This window comes from Salmo trutta, chromosome 21, assembly GCF_901001165.1.
Source record: "Salmo trutta chromosome 21, fSalTru1.1, whole genome shotgun sequence".
NCBI classification, from domain to species: Eukaryota; Metazoa; Chordata; class Actinopteri; order Salmoniformes; family Salmonidae; genus Salmo; species Salmo trutta.
Genome location: NC_042977.1, coordinates 40,633,506 through 40,655,266, shown reverse-complemented (window position 1 = coordinate 40,655,266; position 21,761 = coordinate 40,633,506). Strand labels below are relative to the sequence as shown.

Here is a 21,761-nt window from a genome sequence, read left to right as displayed (position 1 = left end):
AATAGAGAGAAACCTAACCATTTAGCTTTTATCCAAAGCGACTTACGGGACGGAAGTTAGCCTCCTTTGTTTCTGTGACTCAGCATTTCTTGCATGTACTCAGAGACAGGATGCTTAATGCGCAGTTTGTTTCCTCTGTGTGTCTGTGGTCAGGCTGTCTGTCTATCACATCAATGTTCCTACTCACCTATACTGGTTCATCATCCAAACATTCATTTCTAAAATGCTAAGTCCTAAAAATGTTTGTGACGTAACCCACCAAAAGGATTGAAAGAAGGTTGACTTACGTTTTAAAGCAGGGGTCCCCAGACATGAGCTGTGTGCTGATGACGACCTGTGACAGAGGTGACAGAAAACCCATGTCAGCAAGGATCATACACATACACAGGCCCTATGAAATAGGATAAAGTCGCCCGTTGACACTGATCTAAGGTCAGTTTTGCCTTTTCCCCTTTTTACCGTTTCAGGTTAGTATTTAGGGTAGGTAAGCTGATCCTAGACCTGTGTCTAAGTACAACTTCTACCCAAAGCATGTACAACATCCATTCACAGTGTTACAGGTGCTTGTCCTATATTGCAGGCCCAGACCTGCCTGTCTTCATGCACATGTCAGAGCTGTTGCATCATTAGGATACCTCATCCTGAACTGTACTGAGTGATATTACCCCCCTAGTTACTGACTGTTTACCTATACACACTAGTAAACATATGGTGACTAGGGGGCAGGGCAGGGTGACAACCAACAACTAGCTTTCTCCCAATGTGTGCCAATACTCAGCTATGTTGGTTATGACTCACCAACCTCACTCAGTTCCCTTTCTGTCCTCTCCTTCATCACCACTCATTACTAACAGGCTGGATAGCTGAAGGTGCAGCCAGTGGATTTTCACCTATCCAGGTATTTCAGATCCGTGGTCCACAACCCATTCTAGAGTAGTAGAACAGAGCCAAGTAGGGAAACCCATTCTAGAGTAGTAGAACAGAGCCAAGTAGGGAAACCCATTCTAGAGTAGTAGAACAGAGCCAAGTAGGGAAACCATTCTAGAGTAGTAGAACAGAGCCAAGTAGGGAAACCCATTCTAGAGTAGTAGAACAGAGCCAAGTAGGGCAACCCATTCTAGAGTAGTAGAACAGAGCCAAGTAGGGAAACCCATTCTAGAGTAGTAGAACAGAGCCAAGTAGGGAAACCCATTCTAGAGTAGTAGAACAGAGCCAAGTAGGGAAACCCATTCTAGAGTAGTAGAACAGAGACAAGTAGGGAAACCATTCTAGAGTAGTAGAACAGAGCCAAGTAGAGCAACCCATTCTAGAGTAGTAGAACAGAGCCAAGTAGGGAAACCCATTCTAGAGTAGTAGAACAGAGACAAGTAGGGAAACCATTCTAGAGTAGTAGAACAGAGCCAAGTAGGGAAACCCATTCTAGAGTAGTAGAACAGAGCCAAGTAGGGAAACCCATTCTAGAGTAGTAGAACAGAGCCAAGTAGGGTAATCCATTCTAGAGTAGTAGAACAGAGCCAAGTAGGGAAACCCATTCTAGAGTAGTAGACAGAGCCAAGTAGGGAAACCATTCTAGAGTAGTAGAACAGAGCCAAATAGAGTAATCCATTCTAGAGTAGTAGAACAGAGCCAAGTAGGGCAACCCATTCTAGAGTAGTACAACAGAGACAAGTAGGGAAACCATTCTAGAGTAGTAGAACAGAGACAAGTAGGGAAACCATTCTAGAGTAGTAGAACAGAGCCAAGTAGGGCAACCCATTCTAGAGTAGTAGACAGAGCCAAGTAGGGAAACCATTCTAGAGTAGTAGAACAGAGCCAAATAGAGTAATCCATTCTAGAGTAGTAGAACAGAGCCAAGTAGGGCAACCCATTCTAGAGTAGTACAACAGAGACAAGTAGGGAAACCATTCTAGAGTAGTAGAACAGAGACAAGTAGGGAAACCATTCTAGAGTAGTAGAACAGAGCCAAGTAGGGAAACCCATTCTAGAGTAGTAGAACAGAGCCAAGTAGAGCAACCCATTCTAGAGTAGTAGAACAGAGCCAAGTAGGGAAACCCATTCTAGAGTAGTAGAACAGAGCCAAGTAGGGAAACCCATTCTAGAGTAGTAGAACAGAGCCAAGTAGGGCAACCCATTCTAGAGTAGTAGAACAGAGCCAAGTAGGGCAACCCATTCTAGAGTAGTAGAACAGAGACAAGTAGGGAAACCCATTCTATAGTAGAACAGAGCCAAGTAGGGAAACCCATTCTAGAGTAGTAGAACAGAGCCAAGTAGGGTAATCCATTCTAGAGTAGTAGAACAGAGCCAAGTAGGGAAACCATTCTAGAGTAGTAGAACAGAGCCAAGTAGGGAAACCCATTCTAGAGTAGTAGAACAGAGCCAAGTAGGGAAACCCATTCTTGAGTAGTAGAACAGAGCCAAGTAGAGCAACCCATTCTAGAGTAGTAGAACAGAGCCAAGTAGGGCAACCCATTCTAGAGTAGTAGAACAGAGCCAAGTAGGGAAACCCATTCTAGAGTAGTAGAACAGAGCCAAGTAGGGAAACCCATTCTAGAGTAGTAGAACAGAGACAAGTAGGGAAACCATTCTAGAGTAGTAGAACAGAGCCAAGTAGGGCAACCCATTCTAGAGTAGTAGAACAGAGCCAAGTAGGGCAACCCATTCTAGAGTAGTAGAACAGAGCCAAGTAGGGCAACCCATTCTAGAGTAGTAGAACAGAGCCAAGTAGGGAAACCCATTCTAGAGTAGTAGAACAGAGCCAAGTAGGGCAACCCATTCTAGAGTAGTAGAACAGAGACAAGTAGGGAAACCCATTCTAGAGTAGTAGAACAGAGCCAAGTAGGGAAACCCATTCTAGAGTAGTAGAACAGAGCCAAGTAGGGAAACCATTCTAGAGTAGTAGAACAGAGCCAAGTAGGGAAACCCATTCTAGAGTAGTAGACAGAGACAAGTAGAGAAACCCATTCTAGAGTAGTAGAACAGAGCCAAGTAGGGAAACCCATTCTAGAGTAGTAGAACAGAGCCAAGTAGGGAAACCATTCTAGAGTAGTAGAACAGAGACAAGGTGTGGCATAGTAGGACAGACTCTAGTGTCATAAACACGTCCCGTACTTAGCTTCCTGAAGGGAGAGGTGGACTGGTGGGAATGTTCTGGAGGCCTGTCTAACTGTACTGAACTGTACCTTGAGTATGGAGTTGTCCTGTCTGGTGTTCTTGGTATCGTAACCCTCTAGTAGACATCGCCGCATGGTGCTGCCAGAGCCAGCAAACTCTGACAGGTTCAGGTCAGCAAAACCCAGCTACAGAGGAGAGTGAGAGCAGTTATATTCAGGTTTATGGAAACAGCTTGGCAACAGAGCCTCAGTTCCATAGAGTTCTAGTACAGAGCACTCTATTGTGGTATCAGACCCAGAGCCTGAAAATAACAATCACGAACGTCAGAAGCTACTGTAGTGGGCAAAAACTAGGAAGTATTCCCATACTATCAATGTACTATCCTTTTAAGAATGAGTCATGCGGTAGTGGTGACTTCATTCTTTACTGATATTATCATATCAGGTGTTAAATGACTAACAGTAATTTGTATAATGATATGAACGTTCAGTTATTTATTTACTTATAAAATGCCAGTATGCCTAGTTTGCCACTAGCTAGGTTTCCATCCAATTGGCGATAGATTTTAATGCGGATATAAAAAAATCGGCATTAAAGAAAATATGCACATTTTCTCACCACTGGTGTATTTCTACCAAATTGACTTGTTGCAGATACAAATCATTGTGTTAAAGTTGTTGTTCTCATCACAGCTCTTTTGATACAGTATGACTTTACTCGCATAGAAACTGTGGAAGGAAACGTGGTTAGCGACTATGAATTCAAGAGCAAAATATTACCTTTGCAAAGGTCTTTCCACCCTTCATTTCCTAAAAACAGATAAGGGAAAAGTAGTTATCAATCCAAAATGACCATCTTTGTGTGCAACAACAATTAAGCTACAGATACACTTTTGTCAAAACACACTTGCAGCAAAGGTGTCAGTGATATATCCAATTAGTAGACTGTTCTAGAATCTACAGTAGTAGTAGTAGACTGTTCTAGAATCTACAGTAGTAGTAGTAGTAGTAGACTGTTGTAGAATCTACAGTAGTAGTGGTAGACCTATTAGTAGACTATTCTAGAACCTACAGTAGTAGTAGTAGACCTATCAGTAGACTGTTCTAGAATCTACAGTAGTTGTAGTAGACCAATTAGTAGACTGTTCTAGAATCTACAGTAGTAGTAGACCTATTAGCAGACTGTTCTAGAATCTACAGTAGTAGTAGACTTATTAGTAGACTGTTCTAGAATCTACAGTAGTTGTAGTAGACCAATTATTAGACTGTTCTAGAATCTACAGTAGTAGACCTATTAGTAGACTGTTCTAGAATCTACAGTAGTAGTAGTAGACCCATTAGTAGACTGTTCTAGAATCTACAGTAGTAGTAGACTTATTAGTAGACTGTTCTAGAATCTACAGTAGTAGTAGTAGACCTATTAGTAGACTGTTCTAGAATCTACAGTAGTAGTAGACCTATTAGTAGACTGTTCTAGAATCTACAGTAGTAGTAGACCTATTAGTAAACTGTTCTAGAATCTACAGTGGTAGTAGTAGACCTATTAGTAGACTGTTCTAGAATCTACAGTAGCAGTAGTAGACTGTTATAGAACCTACAGTAGTAGTAGTAGACTGTTCTAGAATCTACAGTAGAAGTAGTAGACCAATTAGTAGACTGTTCTAGAATCTACAGTTGTAGTAGTAGACCAATTAGTAGACTGTTCTAGAATCTACAGTAGTAGTAGTAGACTGTTCTAGAATCTACAGTAGTAGTAGTAGACTGTTCTAGAATCTACAGTAGTAGTAGTAGACCTATTAGTAGACTGTTCTAGAATCTACAGTAGTAGTAGTAGTAGACATATTAGTAGACTGTTCTAGAATCTACAGTAGTAGTAGTAGTAGACCTATTAGTAGACTGTTCTAGAACCTACAGTAGTAGTAGTAGACTTATTAGTAGGACTGTTCTAGAATCTACAGTAGTAGTAATAGACCTATAAGTAGACTGTTCTAGAATCTACAGTAGTAGTAGTAGACCAATTAGTAGACTGTTCTAAAATCTACAGTAGTAGTAGTAGTAGACTGTTCTAGAATCTACAGTAGTAGTAGTAGACCTATTATTAGACTGTTCTAGAATCTACAGTAGTAGTAGTATACTGTTCTAGAATCTACAGTAGTAGTAGTCAACCAATTAGTAGACTGTTCTAGAATCTACAGTAGTAGTAGTAGACCAATTAGTAGACTGTTCTAGAATCTACAGTAGTAGCAGTAGACTGTTCTAGAATCTACAGTAGTAGTAGTCGACCTATTAGTAGACTGTTCTAGAATCTACAGTAGTAGTAGTAGACCTATTAGTAGACTGTTCTAGAATCTACAGTAGTAGTAGTAGACCTATTAGTAGACTGTTCTAGAATCTACAGTAGTAGTGGTAGACCTATTAGTAGACTGTTCTAGAATCTACAGTAGTAGTAGTAGACTGTTCTAGAATCTACAGTAGTAGTAGTAGTAGACCTATTAGTAGACTGTTCTAGAATCTACAGTAGTAGTAGTAGACTGTTCTAGAATCTACAGTAGTAGTAGTAGACTGTTCTAGAATCTACAGTAGTAGTAGACCTATTAGTAGACTGTTCTAGAACCTACAGTAGTAGTAGTAGACCTATTAGTAGACTGTTCTAGAATCTACAGTAGTAGTAGTAGACCTATTAGTAGACTGTTCTAGAATCTACAGTAGTAGTAGTAGTAGACCTATTCTTGTAGGCAGTTAAACTTGACACAGCATTCACATTGCTTTGACAGAGTTGTTGTAGTGAGTCCTGTACCTTGCGCACAGACACCCGGCACACACAAGGGTCCAGTACTCCTGTCCCAGCGTTTGCACTCATCTTACACAGGAAGGAGAACCTCTTCCTCCAGCGCACACAGTTAGCCTGGACCTGCTCCCTGGAGAAGACACACATACATAACTTATAGCAAAATAACCCAAAGACTTGAAAACACACAGATCATGTATAGACAAATCTTTTCAAATAAATATCTTCTAATTTTAGTTTACTTCCTGAATTGACTGCCTTCAATTTGAATTGAGTCCAATCCTGATAGACACACACACACGCACACACACAGTTGATTGGAATGTTTAGCTACAATACACATTAATCCCTAGATCTGATTCATGCCTAAGATAAATATATGTCAATAAAGACACCACAGTTAATGACAAGATCCTGTGTGCTATTCACTGGAATGGGTGTGACAGTTACGCCACAGAGAATAAATGCCTTCAAGGTAAAAGAACACAAACTCTCCCCTGCTCTAAGTAAGTGAATGATAGATTCTGAAATACCATGGCGGTGAAGAACACTATGCATTGACTCTTTAGAACAAGGGATAAATATGGTGTTTCAGCCTTAATGCAGGTGACAAACATATAGTTTGGTAGCCTAGTGGTTAGAATGTTGGGCCAGTAACCAAAAGGTTGCTAGATTGAATCCCCGAGCTGACAAGTTAAAAATCTGTTGTTCTGCCCCTGAACAAGGCAGTTAACCCACTGTTCCTAGGCTGTCATAAATGACTTGCCTAGTTAAATAAAAGTTAAATAAATTGTCGATGATTCTCAACTGGGGAGCAGGAGAGGTAAAAATAGCTGTCGGCCAAAGCAGATAGTATGTGTGTGTGTGTTCGGATGAGCCTAAGAAGATGGAAAAACATATTTTTCTACAAAACAAGATACACTACATTACAAAAGTTGGTCCCCCCCTTTGCTGCTATAACAGCCTCCTCTCTTCTGGGAAGGCTTTCCACTAGATGTTACAACATTGCTGTGGGGACTTGCTTCCATTCAGCCACAAGAGCATTAGTGAGGTCGGGCACTGATGTTGGGCGATTAGGCCTGGCTCGCAGTCGGTGTTCCAATTCATCTCAAAGGTGTTCAATGGAGTTGAGGTCAGGGCTCTGTGCAGGCCAGTCATGTTCTTCCACACCGATCTCGACAAACCATTTCTGTATGGACCTTGCTTTGTGTAAGGGGCATTGTCATGCTGAAACAGGAAAGGGCCTTGCCCAAACATAATCGTCTAGAATGACATTGTATGCTGTAGAGTTAAGATTTCTCTTCACTGGAACTAAGGAGCAGAACCATGAAAAACAGCCCCAGACCATTATTCCTCCTCCACTAAACTTTACAGTTGTTACTATGCATTCGGGCAGGTAGCGTTCACTTGGCATTCGCCAAACCCAGATTAGTCCGTCGGACTTCCAGATGGTGGAGCGGGACTCATCTCTCCAGAGAACGCATTTCCACTGCTCCAGAGTCCAAATGGCGGCGAGCTTTAAATCACTCCAGCCGACAACTGGCATTGCGCATGTTAATTTTAGGCTTGTGTGCGGCTGCTCGGCCATGGAAACCCATTTCATGAAGCTCCAGACGAAAAGTTATTGTGCTGACGTTGCTTCCTGAGGCAGTTTGGAACTCAGTAGTGAGTGTTGCAACCGAGCACAGACGATTTTTACGTTGTACGCGCTTCGGCACTCGGCGGTGCTGTTCTGAGAACTTGTGTGGCCTACCACTTTGCAGCTGAGCCGTTGTTGCTCCTAGACATTTCATGACAGCTCTTACAGTTGACCGAGGCAGCTCTAGCAGGGCAGAAATTTGACGAACTGACTTGTTGGAAAGATGGCATCCTATGACGATGCCACGTTGAAAGTCACTGAGCTCTTCAGTAAGGCCATTCTATTGCCAATGTTTGTCTATGGAGATTGCATGGCTGTGTGCTCAATTTTATACACTTGTCAGCAACAGGTGTGGCTTTTAAATAGCCAAATCCACTCATTTCAAAGGGTGTCATTTAAAGTGGAACTGATCTTATTAAAATATGTTCATATACACCCCGAGGAAGAATATCACACTTTTTAAAAACATTTTCTGACAAGCGAGCACTTAGATATAGTCATTTTAACATTTTCATAAATTCTTAGAAAGTTTGTGAATTATGTATACTGGGGCTTTTGTGGCCATGCGTTTAGACAATTAATAGACACTGCAGTAAATAAAACCTAATAAAAAACATCTGTCTTGTCCAGAACGGGGGTCTACACAGAACGGTGCGCCATAGCCAATCAGAGCTACAGTAGGCCTTTATACAAACAAGCCACTTCCCACATGGGCCTGCCATGTTTACAGGCAGTTGCAACAGCGTGACTTTAGATCATTAGAACGTATTCGCCAAAAGCCACAAAATACAACTGAATCGATTTCTGCAAATATGTAAACACCACAGGAGTCCTCTTAACTTTGGGAACTTTACAGTCCTATTGATCAAAGAACCATTCAAAGGAGGCTCTCCCTCAGTTATACAAATCAACAACAACAAGAACAACAACTAATGCTAACCAGAGCAAGATGAGTTTAAATCTAACAAAGGAACATTAGATAAACCCTCTCAAACCTTTCAGCTAGTTGGCTGTCAAAATTGCACCGATAAATTATGGGGAATTGTAAGCTACCATTCCTTCTGCAGCTTGCCTGCCACTGCATGCTTGTCCCAACCAAGCACCCAAGCTAACTGGCTAAAGTTAGCTAGTTTGCTAGCTACTTCCAGAATTAAATGAGAGCACACCTCACTCTGATCATTTTACTCACCGTAGCAGAGCTGGTTTGTCAGTTTACATATTCTCTAGGACGTTCTTGACTAACTATTACTTGTAAACAATTGTTGGAAAAATGACTTGTGTCATGTACAAAGTAGATGTCCTAACTGACTTGCCAGAACTATAGTTTGTTAACAAGGAATTTGTGGAGTGGTTGAAAAACGAGTTTTAATGACTCCAACGTAAGTGTATGTAAACTTACGACTTCATCTGTATATATATGTATATATGTATAGCTATCAACATAACCTGAAAGGCCGCTCAGCAAGGAAGAAGCCACTGCTCCAAAACCGCCATAATAAAGCCAGACTACGGTTTGCAACTGCATATGGCGACAAAGATCGTACTTTTTGGAGAAATGTCCTCTGGTCTGATGAAACAAAAATAGAACTGTTTGGCCATAATAACCATCGTTATGTTTGGTGGAAAAAGGGGGAGGCTTGCAAGCCGAAGAACACCATCCCAACCGTGAAGCACGGGGGTGGCAGCATCATGTTCTGGGGGTGCTTTGCTGCAGGAGGGACTGGTGCACTTCACAAAATAGATGGCATCATGAGGGAGGAAAATTATGTTGATATATTGAAGCAACATCTCAAGACATCAGTCAGGAAGTTAAAGCTTGCTCACAAATGGGTCTTCAGAATGGACATTGACCCCAAGCATACTTCCAAAGTTGTGGCAAAATGGCTTAAGGACAACAAAGTCAAGGTATTGGAGTGGCCATCACAAAGCCCTGACCTCAATCCTATAGAAAATGTGTGGGCAGAACTGAAAAAGTGTGTGCGAGCAAGGAGGCCTACAAACCTGACTCAGTTACAAAAGGTCTGTCAGGAGGAATGGGCCAAAATTCACCCAACTTATTGTGGGAAGCTTGTGGAAGGCTACCTGAAACGTTTGACCCAAGTTAAACAATTTAAAGGCAATGCTACCAAATACTAATTGAGTGTATGTAAACTTCTGACCCACTGAGAATGTGATGAAAGAAATAAAAGCTGAAATAAATCATTCTCTCTACAATTATTCTGACATTTCACATTCTTAAAATAAAGTTGTGATTCTAACTGACCTAAAGCAGGGAATTTTTACCAGGAATAAATGTGAAAAACGGAGTTTAAATGTACATACATACATACATACATACATACATACAGTACCAGTCAAAATTTTGGACACACCTATTCATTCTAGGGTATTTCTTTATTTTTACTATTTTCTACAATGTAGAATAATAGGGAAGACATCAAAACTATAGAAAAACACATATGGAATCATGTAGTAACCAAAAAAGTGTTAAACAAATCAAAATATAAAGAAAAACCCTTGAATGAGTAGGTGTGTCCAAACTTTTGACTGATACTATATATATATATTTGCACCCATCTCAGTGAAATAATCCAAAGTGCAGGCCTAGATTAAAAGCGAATTTATGCTTGATCTGAAAATGTGGTCAGAGGCTCCATAAGGACGTTTTGACGCAATTGCAGAGCCTCCAGAGGCATGCAGAGAACATATCAAGCTCCGTACTGAATCGCCATGCGCCTCCCAAATTTTGTAACAATGCGGAGGCCTCTGTATAGCTCCACAATGACATGATTGGTTGACGGTAGGTGGGGGCAGTAAATCCTTCATAAATAAAAACTACCTTCCTTGACAACTACCTTCACAACAGCTCTGATCAGCAAAGCGCAAGAAGTATGAATGCCCTGATTTCTGCTGGGGCCTTATCACCTTAAAAGACTACCTTGCCTGCGCACAAATGTAGGCATATACATGTGCCCATTTGGAGATCTGATAGCATTTCTGACTGGCTTAATCCACCACCACTAATGCATTTCAAAATAATGTTTTCTTCACCTCAAACAGCAAGCAAATGAAGTCTGTTTTTACATCCATTGAAAATTACAATAGTTCCTCAATGTATTTGAAAAAATCTCACTTTCGAAAGAGAAAAATGTCATGCTCTGATCCAGTGGAAACGTCATAAAATAGGCCTACCTGATTACTTCCTATCAGTGCTTGACTTGGACTGAAATAGGTTCCGGTACTCATTTTGGGTGCAGGTTCTGTTTATATTTAGGTACAGGAGCTCCACAATACTTCTGAGCTAATATTAGAGGTTGACCGATTAATTGGAATGGCCGATTAATTAGGGCCGATTTCAAGTTTTCATAACAATCGGAAATCGGTATTTTTGGACGCCGATTTGGCCGTTTTTTTTTTTTTTTACACCTTTTTTTAACTAGGCAAGTCAGTTAAGAACACATTCTTATTTTCAATGACGGCCTAGGAACAGTGGGTTAACTGCCTTGTTCAGGTGCAGAACAACAGATTTTTACCTTGTCAGCTCGGTGATTCAATCTTGCAGCCTTACGGTTAACTAGTCCAACGCTCTAACCACCTGCTTTACATTGCACTCCACGAGGAGCCTGCCTGTTACGCGAATGCAGTAAGAAGCCAAGGTAAGTTGCTAGCTAGCATTAAACTTATCTTATAAAAAACAATCAATCAATCATATTCACTAGTTAACTACACATGGTTGATGATATTACTAGTTTAGCTAGCCTGTCCTGCGTTGCAGATAATCGGTTTGGTACACGTTGCTCCAACGTGTACCTAACCATAAACATCAATTCCTTTCTTAAAATCAATACACAAGTATATATTTTTAAACCTGCAAATTTAGTTAATATTGCCTGCTAACATGAATTTCTTTTAACTAGGGAAAATTTGTCACTTCTCTTGCAACAGAGTCAGGGTATATGCAGCAGTTTGGGCCGCCTGGCTCATTGCGAACTGTGAAGACTATTTCTTCCTAACAAAGACAGCCGACTTCGCCAAATGGGGGATGATTTAACAAAAGCGCATTTGCGAAAAAAGCACAATCGTTGCACGAATGTACCTAACCATAAACATCAATGCCTTTCTTAAAATCAATACACAGAAGTATATATTTTTAAACCTGCATATTTAGCTAAAAGAAATCCAGGTAAGCAGGCAATATTAACCAGGTGAAATTGTGTCACTTCTCTTGCGTTCATTGGACGCAGAGTCAGGGTATATGCAACAGTTTGGGCCGCCTGGCTCGTTGCGAACTAATTTGCCAGAATTTTACGTAATTATGGCATAACATTGAAGGTTGTGCAATGTAACAGGAATATTTAGACTTATGGATCCCACCCGTTAGATAAAATACGAAATGGTTCCGTATTTCACTGAAAGAATAAACGTGATAGTTTCCGGATTCGACCATATTAATGACCTAAGGCTCGTATTTCTGTGTGTTATTATGTTATAATTAAGTCTATGATTTGATAGAGCAGTCTGACTGAGCGGCGGTAGGCGGCTCGTAAGCATTCATTCAAACAGCACTTTCGTGCGTTTTGCCAGCAGCTCTTCGCAATGCTTCAAGCATTGCGCTGTTTATGACTTCAAGCCTATCAACTCCCGAGATTAGGCTGGTGTAACCCATGTGAAATGGCTAGCTAGTTAGCGGGGTGCGCGCTAATAGCGTTTCAAACGTCACTTGCTCTGCATGGGTAACGCTGCTTCGAGGGTGGCTGTTGTCGATGTGTTCCTGGTTCGAGCCCAGGTAGGAGCGAGGAGAGGGACGGAAGCTATACTGTTACATTGGCAATACTAAAGTGCCTATAAGAACATCCAATAGTCAAAGGTATATGAAATACAAATCGTATAGAGAGAAATAGTCCTATAATTCCTATAATAACTACAACCTAAAACTTCTTACCTGGGAATATTGAAGACTCATGTTAAAAGGAACCATCAGCTTTCATATGTTCTCATGTTCTGAGCAAGGAACTTAAACATTAGCTTTCTTACATGGCACATATTGCACTTTTACTTTCTTCTCCAACACTTTGTTTTTACATTATTTAAACCAAATTGAACATGTTTCATTATTTATTTGAGGCTAAATTGATTTTATTGATGTATTACATTAAGTTAAAATAAGTGTTCATTCAGTATTGTTGTAATTGTCATTATTACAACAACAAAACATTTTTTGGACGATTAATCGGTATCGGGCCTTTTGGGCCCCCAATAATCGGCACCGGCCTTTTTGGTCCTCCAATAATCGGTATCGGCGTTGAAAAATCATAATCGGTCGACCTCTAGCTAATATTCTATAAAAGGAACAGGAGCTCAAGCAGTAGAACATTTGAGGTGTCGGTACTCAGCTCCGGTGAGCTCCTGCCCAAGTCAAGCTCTGCTTCTTATCCCTTGTGCAAATAGCCTACAGCTGTGTCTGTCCCGAGCTCACTGGCGGGAAACTCTGAGGGCCCAAAATATTTTCTACAATGTTGCAAGTTCGCTAGCCAAGCTTCGGCCGGACCCAAGTTAATACAATGTTTTAAGTTAGTTGCAGACAGGAAAGGCGTAGCCAATGTGATTTTTATCAGGATCATTTGTACCTGCAGGCTGTAATGTTTTTATTTGTTGGCTTTATGTAGGCTATTTTTACATAGTTGGCAATGGCAATCGAAGTTAGCTTTTAGGTTTGTATCTTTCAGTTAGATTTGGATAGAATTTTGATTAACCACATGACAATGATTTTGAGATATGAAGATGTTATTATAAATTAAATGAAACTGTTCCACGAAAGTTTGCACATGAAAACCATAACTGGCATACAGATGGGTAGAAATGGTAAGATAAATTGGCATTCTACATGAGAAAGGTTGCCGACTCATTAGGTAGCCTATTATGGCAACTTCAGGAGAGTAATGGCAGAATCTGCGAAAGCCAGCAGGAGCAGGCAGATAATGGTTGGGTCAGGTTGAGTTTTTTTCCCTTCTGGTTATCTAGATCTCTGGCTGCACTCACTACTGTAAGTCAATCTGGAAAAGAGTGGGAAACCAGTCTGTGTTCAAATGCAATGGACAAAGTCCTATCCTGAGGACGGGATGCTCCAGGGTGTGAATGGATGACATCAGAGAAGTGTGTTTAGATGCTGTTAACTTGACTGATCTGATTTTAAACCAGATCGTATCTGTCTAGCCATCTCAATGGCTCTGGATCCTTGGAGAACGAGCATTTGTTGTTGATCAACTGATGTTTTCAGTGATTGAGATAATGAGATTTTTGGAACTGTATGGGTCATCCTTTGAAGTCTCATATGGGGGCTATTGACTGTTGTTGTTCAATGTAAGCTAGGAGGTTTTTGCAGCACCCATTAAGTGTTTAATGGGTGTTTTTTATGTTTAGAGCTTGTGTTATTGTTTTGTTTAATTTATTTGCACCAAAGAAAATAAGTTATAGACAACAATAAAGATAAAAAAATAAATGTTAAAAACAGTGTGCAGGTGTGGTTATATGAAAACCATACCACAGAGCTATAAGTATATCTCCAATTTTACCTTGAAAATAGGCTTGGATTGGGGATGAATGATTTGCAAGTTTTTGCAACTACAAGTCCGATTAATAAGAACCTAGCCAGTCTAAAGTCTGAGATATTGGACTATTGGTTATAACAAAAAGATAAATAAATCACATTTTCTTGGCATTTCAGATTGGAAATCTAGTGACCTTCAGTTGCCAGACGTTTTGTTCAAAGTTTTAAGGTACATACATAGTCAGATATCATAGATCAAGCAAGCCTCACATGTCTAGCCATGAATGTTTGATTTGACAGTTGGCTTCGTGACCGGTGGTCTTTTGGTGTGTCAGTCAAAACAAGATGACAGATTAACTACCATGGTAGCTAACTACACTAAAATAAGAAACAGAGGTAAAAACAACATACCACTGTGAATACTACATATTCTATAATTGATTAAATTAGATATTGTTTGGTATGTTAATAGCTAGCAACAAACAATATTCAGTCACATCACTCCTATTGACACTTTCTTCTTGAGTGTGGGCGCTAGCTAGCTCGCTGTTAGCTAACTGATCACTGCCAGTAAACTAACCACGGTCGAGTCGCACCTCTGTGTCTCCCTGAGTTGCTTAACGTAACTGTTAACGTAAACTAGCTAAATGAAATAGAAAAGGGCAGTTTCTTACCGAGGTGACTCTTCAGTAAAGCCACCGTCTTGGAGCCGTACTTTGCAGAACAAGACCCCGTTGACAAAAGGAACAGAAGATAGTTCGTCCAACTCGAAATCGACCTTAAATTTGAATTTATTTTTCTTCATCATAATGAACGACATTGTTAACCTAACTAATGTTAGTTAAAGTAGCTAACTAGGCTAGCTAGCTAATGAAAACTGTGGTAAATAATGTACGTCGGGTCGCTAGCCACAGCTCAAGCTTCTTGAGTCTCTGTAACCTAACATAGCAGTCGGTAAAGAAACAGACTGACTGTGACTTATTCCACAGTTGCCAGACTGTAACCTAACATAGCAGTCGGTAAAGAAACAGGCTGACTGTGACTTATTCCACAGTTGCCAGACTGTAACCTAACATAGCAGTCGGTAAAGAAACAGACTGACTGTGACTTATTCCACAGTTGCCAGACTGTAACCTAACATAGCAGTCGGTAAAGAAACAGGCTGACTGTGACTTATTCCACAGTTGCCAGACTGTAACCTAACATAGCAGTCGGTAAAGAAACAGACTGACTGTGACAGCTCAGTCTGCTAGCGATTGTCGGTCAATTCAAATACTTGACTCTCCAGTGCCCAGCTACCCCTAGTTTTTACTGGCTGTAACCATTGGCCACAACCCATAATGTATGTGACGATTCAGGAAATTCTCCATTTGTATGGAGGAGGAAACGCTTACATCACGTTCTATTCCGATTGGTGTAAATGCTGCATTTCTTTTCATTCGACCAATGACAGCAATATATGGTTTCTGATGGATATTCCTTAGATACGTTGTAACAAAATAGTAACAAAACAACAAGTAGCCCACTACTGTAACAAAGGATGGCCAGTTGTTTTCAAATGAACAATTTTAACACTGATTTAAGATGTTAACAAATGTATGATGAGATTAGGTTATAATTGCCTACGTCAGGAAGTAAATGGAGGTTATCTATACATTAGTATGTGCATTGATTCGTTTGATTTTTCGTGGTGGTCATTTTTTTATTGTTGTAACTGCACAATCACATTGCATATGCATTATATAATACATTGTTTCCACCTTCCATCCCAACCCCCTTCGCAGCTGTCGCTCCCGAATGAATATCAACAAAGGCTTATTATGCCTGATGTAAACGTCTATGCGTGTCATGCACATACATCACGTATCATCGTCGATGTGGTAACAATTCTCCGTGGTGTTTCATATCTCGTAGAGGTGAGTTATTATAATTCATAAACAGAAATCCACAGTCTCTATTTTTCCGTTTTTACAAATCATTAAATACACTGAGTGTACAAAACATTTTGAACACTTGGTCTTTCCATGAATGACCAGGTGAATCCATGTGAAAGCTATGATCCCTTATTAGTGGCTGTTAAATCCACTTCGATCAGTGAAGATGAAGGGGAGGAGACGGGCAAAATAAGGATTTTGTTCCTAATGTGTTGTGTACCCAGTGTATATGTCCTTTGATTTGGAAGAATACGGCCTTACTGACAGTACAACCACAAGTAAAATGGGGTTAGTTACCAGTATCTTTGGTACAACTGACTTACCTTATCATTACCAAAAGGGCAAAGGACCTATGACGCATTTGCTCCATTGTTTACATTTTTACTGGTGGCTCTGATGTGGAGTGTGGGTTCAAATCACACAAAATAGAGTGTGCAATTGGGACTGAAGAACATTGTAAAGTCATTGTAAAGAATTTGATAAAATTACTCCAAATTTCTACTTCATTAGCCTATCCATTTTATAGCCTATTGTTAGGGTTTGACCAACTATTTGTTTGCATAACCAATATAATACAACTATTTAAACCTATATAATAAAATTAGTTGTGGTGCATAACTTATGAATACTAATGCTAAACATAAGAGGTTTATATTGTATTAACATAGATTGAGCAACATATAATAGACATGACTAACTGGAGGGTTGCTGGCTAGTAGTGTAGGCTGAGTAGACTCGTGACACACACACACAATGCCTGGTTGTGGGGCCGCTCAAGGACAGGTGTATGTGAGGAACTGATAGAGGGGAGAATGGCTGTGGCACAAGAACAGGCACTGTCCTTGAGTGTCTGACTCTCGGGTACACACACGAAGATAAGCTAGAAGACAACTATGCTTGGCAACAAAGATGCGTCTAGAGGCTGGGACCAGCCTGCACGCCAACGATAGGCTGGAGTAAGTCTAAACCACACCCAAGCCTCTACTATGACAGGCCCTCAGGGAGAGGGAACTACGTCTGTCAAGAAGTATTTAAGGAAGAACTTATGATGTCATTTCAGTTCTCTGTTTTGCCCTGCGAGGTGTTACAGGGAGCCCGTATATACGAACCACCTATTTACCATTCAAGTGTTTGCATTAATTAAAGTACAAAGAAATCAGAGGTTACTATGTGCTGACTATTTTGTTCTGATACCAGATTGGAATTGACGCGACCTAACACTATATAATCACTCTGGCTATCTATCTACTCCGATTTCAGAGCACTCGTCAGAGTGTGGCAGAGCGCAGAATAACTGAGGAAATGAGGAATGCTGAATATGACCGATGTCAGTAAACGTCGGCAAAAAAACTTTATTAAATTGTTGCCAGCAGCATAGTTACAGATACAAACGCGCTTCTAATTTATGAACGGACAATCTGACAACGCTCTGAATTTATGAACGGACAATCTGACAACGCTATGAATTTACAAACGCCCAGAGCGCACTCTAACTAAGCGCACCGTGGCACTCCAGAGTGAATTTACGAACACACGCTGTGAATCCATGTTCAGTCATTGGCGGGTCCATCTTCCATCTACCCAAGGATATAACGCCACCTAGTGAGCAATGTTGATACCTTCATAACTTTAATTGGATAACTTTCCCCATTCCTGCCTCTAAATTCTAAATGATTGTGTGATAATGTCAGGTCCAGACAAACAGACTATATAGACTTCAGATAATTAATTGAATATCCTATAGACTACACTTTACATTTGCCAAAGCCTAGAGATTGAGGCAGCACTAGAGATAGACACCTACATACAGTGCCTTCAGAAAGTATTCACACCCCTTGACTTTTTCCCACATTTTGTTGTGTTACAGCCTGAAATTAAAATTGATTACATTTAGATGTTGTGTCACTGTCATTTTGTGTCACACACAATACCCCATAATGTCAAAGTGGAATTATGTTTTTAGAAAGGTTTACAAATTAATAAAATATGAAAAGCGGAAATGTCAATAAGTATTCAACCTGACCCTTTTCTTATGACAAGCCTAAATAAGTTGAAAAGTGTAATGCTTATTGACTAAAGACATTTCTGCTTTCCATGTTTTATTATTTTGTAAACATTTGTGCTTAACAAGTCACAATATAAGTTGCATGGACTCACTCTATGTGCAATAATAGTGTTTAACATGATTTTTAAATGACTACCCCACTTCTGAACCCCACACATACAATTATCTGTAAGGTCCCAAGCACAGATTCAACCACAAAGACCAGAGATGTTTTCCAATGGTTCGCAAAAGGCACCAATTGGTAGATGGGTAAATACATTTTTTAAAAGCCAACATTGAATATGGTGCAGTTGTTCATTACACTTTGTGTGGTTTATCAATACACCCAGTCATTAGAAAGATACAGGCATCCTTCCTAACTCAGTTGCCTGAGAGGAAGGAAACCACTCATGGATTTCCTCATGAGGCCAATGGTGATTTTAAAACAGTTACAGAGTTTAATGGCTGTGATAGGAGATAACTGAAGATGGATCAACAACATTGTAGTTACTCCACAATACTAACATAAATTAGAGTAAAAAGTAGGAAGCCTGTACAGCACTGTCAAACAGAAGGCTCACGGCGAATCCCGCACTTTACACATTTCTATCAGGCCCATGCAGTGATTTGTGTTGTCAATTAATTTTGGCCCGCTTCCATACCACCAGAGATGCTTTGCACTACAAGTCACAGTAAGCACTGCCAACGTGCAGCACGCCAAACAGCAATTAATTCTCACACACACCCTCCTCCCAGACCCACACATGAGCCTGCCAGTGTGCTTTATGGCACCATATCATCAATAATGGCACTGACCGAATCTTCTACCAGACCGTAAATTGAAATGTGTTGTAGGCTAAATGTCCATGCCAAGTTTCGGTTCCAACGGGTCATTGCTGTAGCCTACAGAATATGTAATCTTGGTTTTAAAAAAAAGTAATACGATAAAGGATTCACATGCGGGTATAAATGATCATTTAAGGACAATAGGACACACAAGCGAGTATACATCAGTCAACATTTAAGTCATCTACTTTATGAAATTACAGCCTGATTGCATCGGTGAATTCAACGTCAACTGCGCTCCTTTCGTGTCTCCAGTTGACAACGCGCAGCGGAGGGAAAGTGTACAGACACTTGCCACAGTCCTAGCTAGGCTACTAAAATGTTGCAGTCTGGCATCGTTTTTTAAAGCTTGACAATAAATAACCAAAAAACTAAACCTGCAACAAAATAGCATGCAAACGAGAAACATGTACCCCTATTACAACAACATTTTAGCAGTAGCCTAGGCTGGCTACAATACATTTTGAGTGCATCATACAGCAATGCTGCACTCAACCACACCAGTGATCCATGCAGTGCAAAAAAATGAAAAACATGTTTAAGTTTAAATGTTAAAAGTTTAGATAGAACAGTACTTAGTTTATATAAAGTTCTATTTACAGGACACATGCATATACTACAGGAAAATGCCCTACATATGAGTGAATGGATGAATAATCTAAGGGAATGAGAATGTCATATGTTAATTTAATTGCTACAACCTAGCTACGTTTTTGTTATTTAGAGTTAGAGTATTAAATACTTTTTCGATTAGGGTCGCAGCATATAATGCGCATGTGCCAACATTACCAGCAAAGGCTGGACAAATATTATTTATGCTTCTTTTGTTCTAATATATTAAAATGCTACATACAGAATCCTATGTACATAAGTGGACATTATGAAGGAACATATTTTTTCTAATAAAACAATGGCCAGTTTGAGTTGCAGTTGTAGGTCTATGCAATTTGTTTTGTAAAAACAAACATAATAGCCTATGTCTGGCCCACAAATTCCTTGTGCTTTATCAATATGGCCCATGCACTGATTGAGATTGACACCCCTGCTGTATATATTACACATATTCCAAAACATGCATCCTGTTTGCAGTAAGGCACTAATGTAATACTGCAAAAAATGTGACAAAGAAATGAACTTGTTCTCGTGAATACACAGCGTTATGTTTGGGGCAAATACAACACAGCACATTACTGAGTACCACTCTCCATATTTTCAAGCATGGTGGTGGCTGCATCATGTTATGGGTATGCTTGTCCTTGGCAAGGACTAGGGAGTTTTTTAGGTTAAAAGAAACGGAATAGAGCTTAGCACAGGCAAAAAACAGGTTTTCCTCTAGGATTTTACCTGTGCTTAGCCCCATTCCATTTATTTTTCATCCTGAAAAACTCCCCACTCCTTAATGATTTGAAGCATACCCATAACATGATACAGCCACCACTATGCTTGCAAATATGGAGAGTGTTACTCAGTAATGTGTTGTATTGAATTTGTCCCAAACATGACAATAAGTATCCTGGACAAAAAGTGAATTGCTTTGTCACATTTTGAGGAGTATTACTTTAGTGCATTGTTGCAAACATGCATGTTTTGGAATATTTGCATTCTGTACAGGTGTTCTCCTTTTCACTCTGTCAATTAGGTTCTGGAGTAACTAAAGTGTTGTAACTGTTTTAAAGTCAACATTTTCCTCATGGGGCTCCCGAGTGGCGCAACGGTCTAAGGCACTGCATCTCAGTGCTAGAGGCGTCACAACAAACCCTGGTTTGATTCCAGGCTGTATCACAACCTGCTGTGAATGGGAGTCCCATAGAGCGGCGCACAATTGGTTCAGCGTTGTTAGGGTTTGGCCGGGGTAGGCTGTCATTGTAAATAAGAATTTGTTCTTAACTGACTTGCCTAGTTAAATAAAAAATGGTAATAACCCAGAGCGGTTTCCTTCTGCTCTGGCAACTGGTTTAGGAAGGAGGCCTGTATCTTTGTAGTGGCTGGGTGTATTGATACACTATCCAAAATGAAATGAATAACTGCACCATGCTCAAAGGGATATTCAGTCAGCTTTTTTAAATGCCTTTACCCATCTAGCAATAGGTGCCCTTCTTTGTGAAGCATTGGAAAACCTCCCTGTCTTTGTGGATGAATCTGTGTTTGAAATTCACAGCACGACCGAGGGACCTTACAGTAGTCATTCAAAAATTCATGTTAAACACTATTATTGCACAGAGTGAGTCCATTCAACATATTATGCGAATTGTTAAGCACATTTTTACTCCTGAATTTATTTAGGCTTGCCATAACAAAGGGATTTGAATATTTATTGACCCAAGACATTTCAGCATTTCATTTTTTATTAATTTGTATACCTTTCTAAAAACATAATTCCACTTTGACATTATGGGGTATTGTGTGTAGGCCAGTGACAAACAACATCTCAATTTAATACATTTTAAATTCAGGCTGTAACAACACAATGTGGAAAAAGTCAAGGGTGTGAATAGTTTCTGAAGACACTGTTTTCAACAGGAAATGTCTCTGCGCTCTTTACAGAGTAAGACAACGTCCCTAATAAATGTAATTCTATACAACGCAAGACATTCTATATAATATATGACTATTAAATAGGCCATCTCAGTTATAAAACATGTTAATAATAACATTGACAGATAAGGTTATTATCACACTACAGCGGCGCACAGTTGGCCCAGCGTCGTTCGGGTTTGGCCGGAGTAGGCCGTCATTGTAAATAAGAATTTGTTCTTAACTGACTTGCCTAGTTAAATAAAGGTAAACTTTTTTCTTTTAAACTGTGCACAGCCAGGGGTTCTCCTAGCATAGATCAGTATAGGCAACTCCCTT

At 40.0% G+C, this 21,761-nt stretch overlaps 1 protein-coding gene across 1 annotated transcript in view; it reads right to left on the bottom strand.

The window, feature by feature from the left end:
* Positions 1-15,447, bottom strand: part of LOC115157439 (protein FAM102B) — a 29,970-nt gene extending 14,523 nt beyond the window's left edge. The window contains exons 1-5 of the mRNA XM_029705688.1: positions 14,759-15,447; positions 5,908-6,028; positions 3,891-3,920; positions 3,180-3,296; positions 288-334 (exon numbers count right to left, since the gene is read on the bottom strand). Of these exons, the coding sequence (XP_029561548.1) occupies positions 288-334; positions 3,180-3,296; positions 3,891-3,920; positions 5,908-6,028; positions 14,759-14,904 (461 nt within the window). The 5' untranslated portion in view covers positions 14,905-15,447. The remainder of the gene's footprint in view (positions 1-287; positions 335-3,179; positions 3,297-3,890; positions 3,921-5,907; positions 6,029-14,758) is intronic.
* Positions 15,448-21,761: the final 6,314 nt, after the last annotated feature.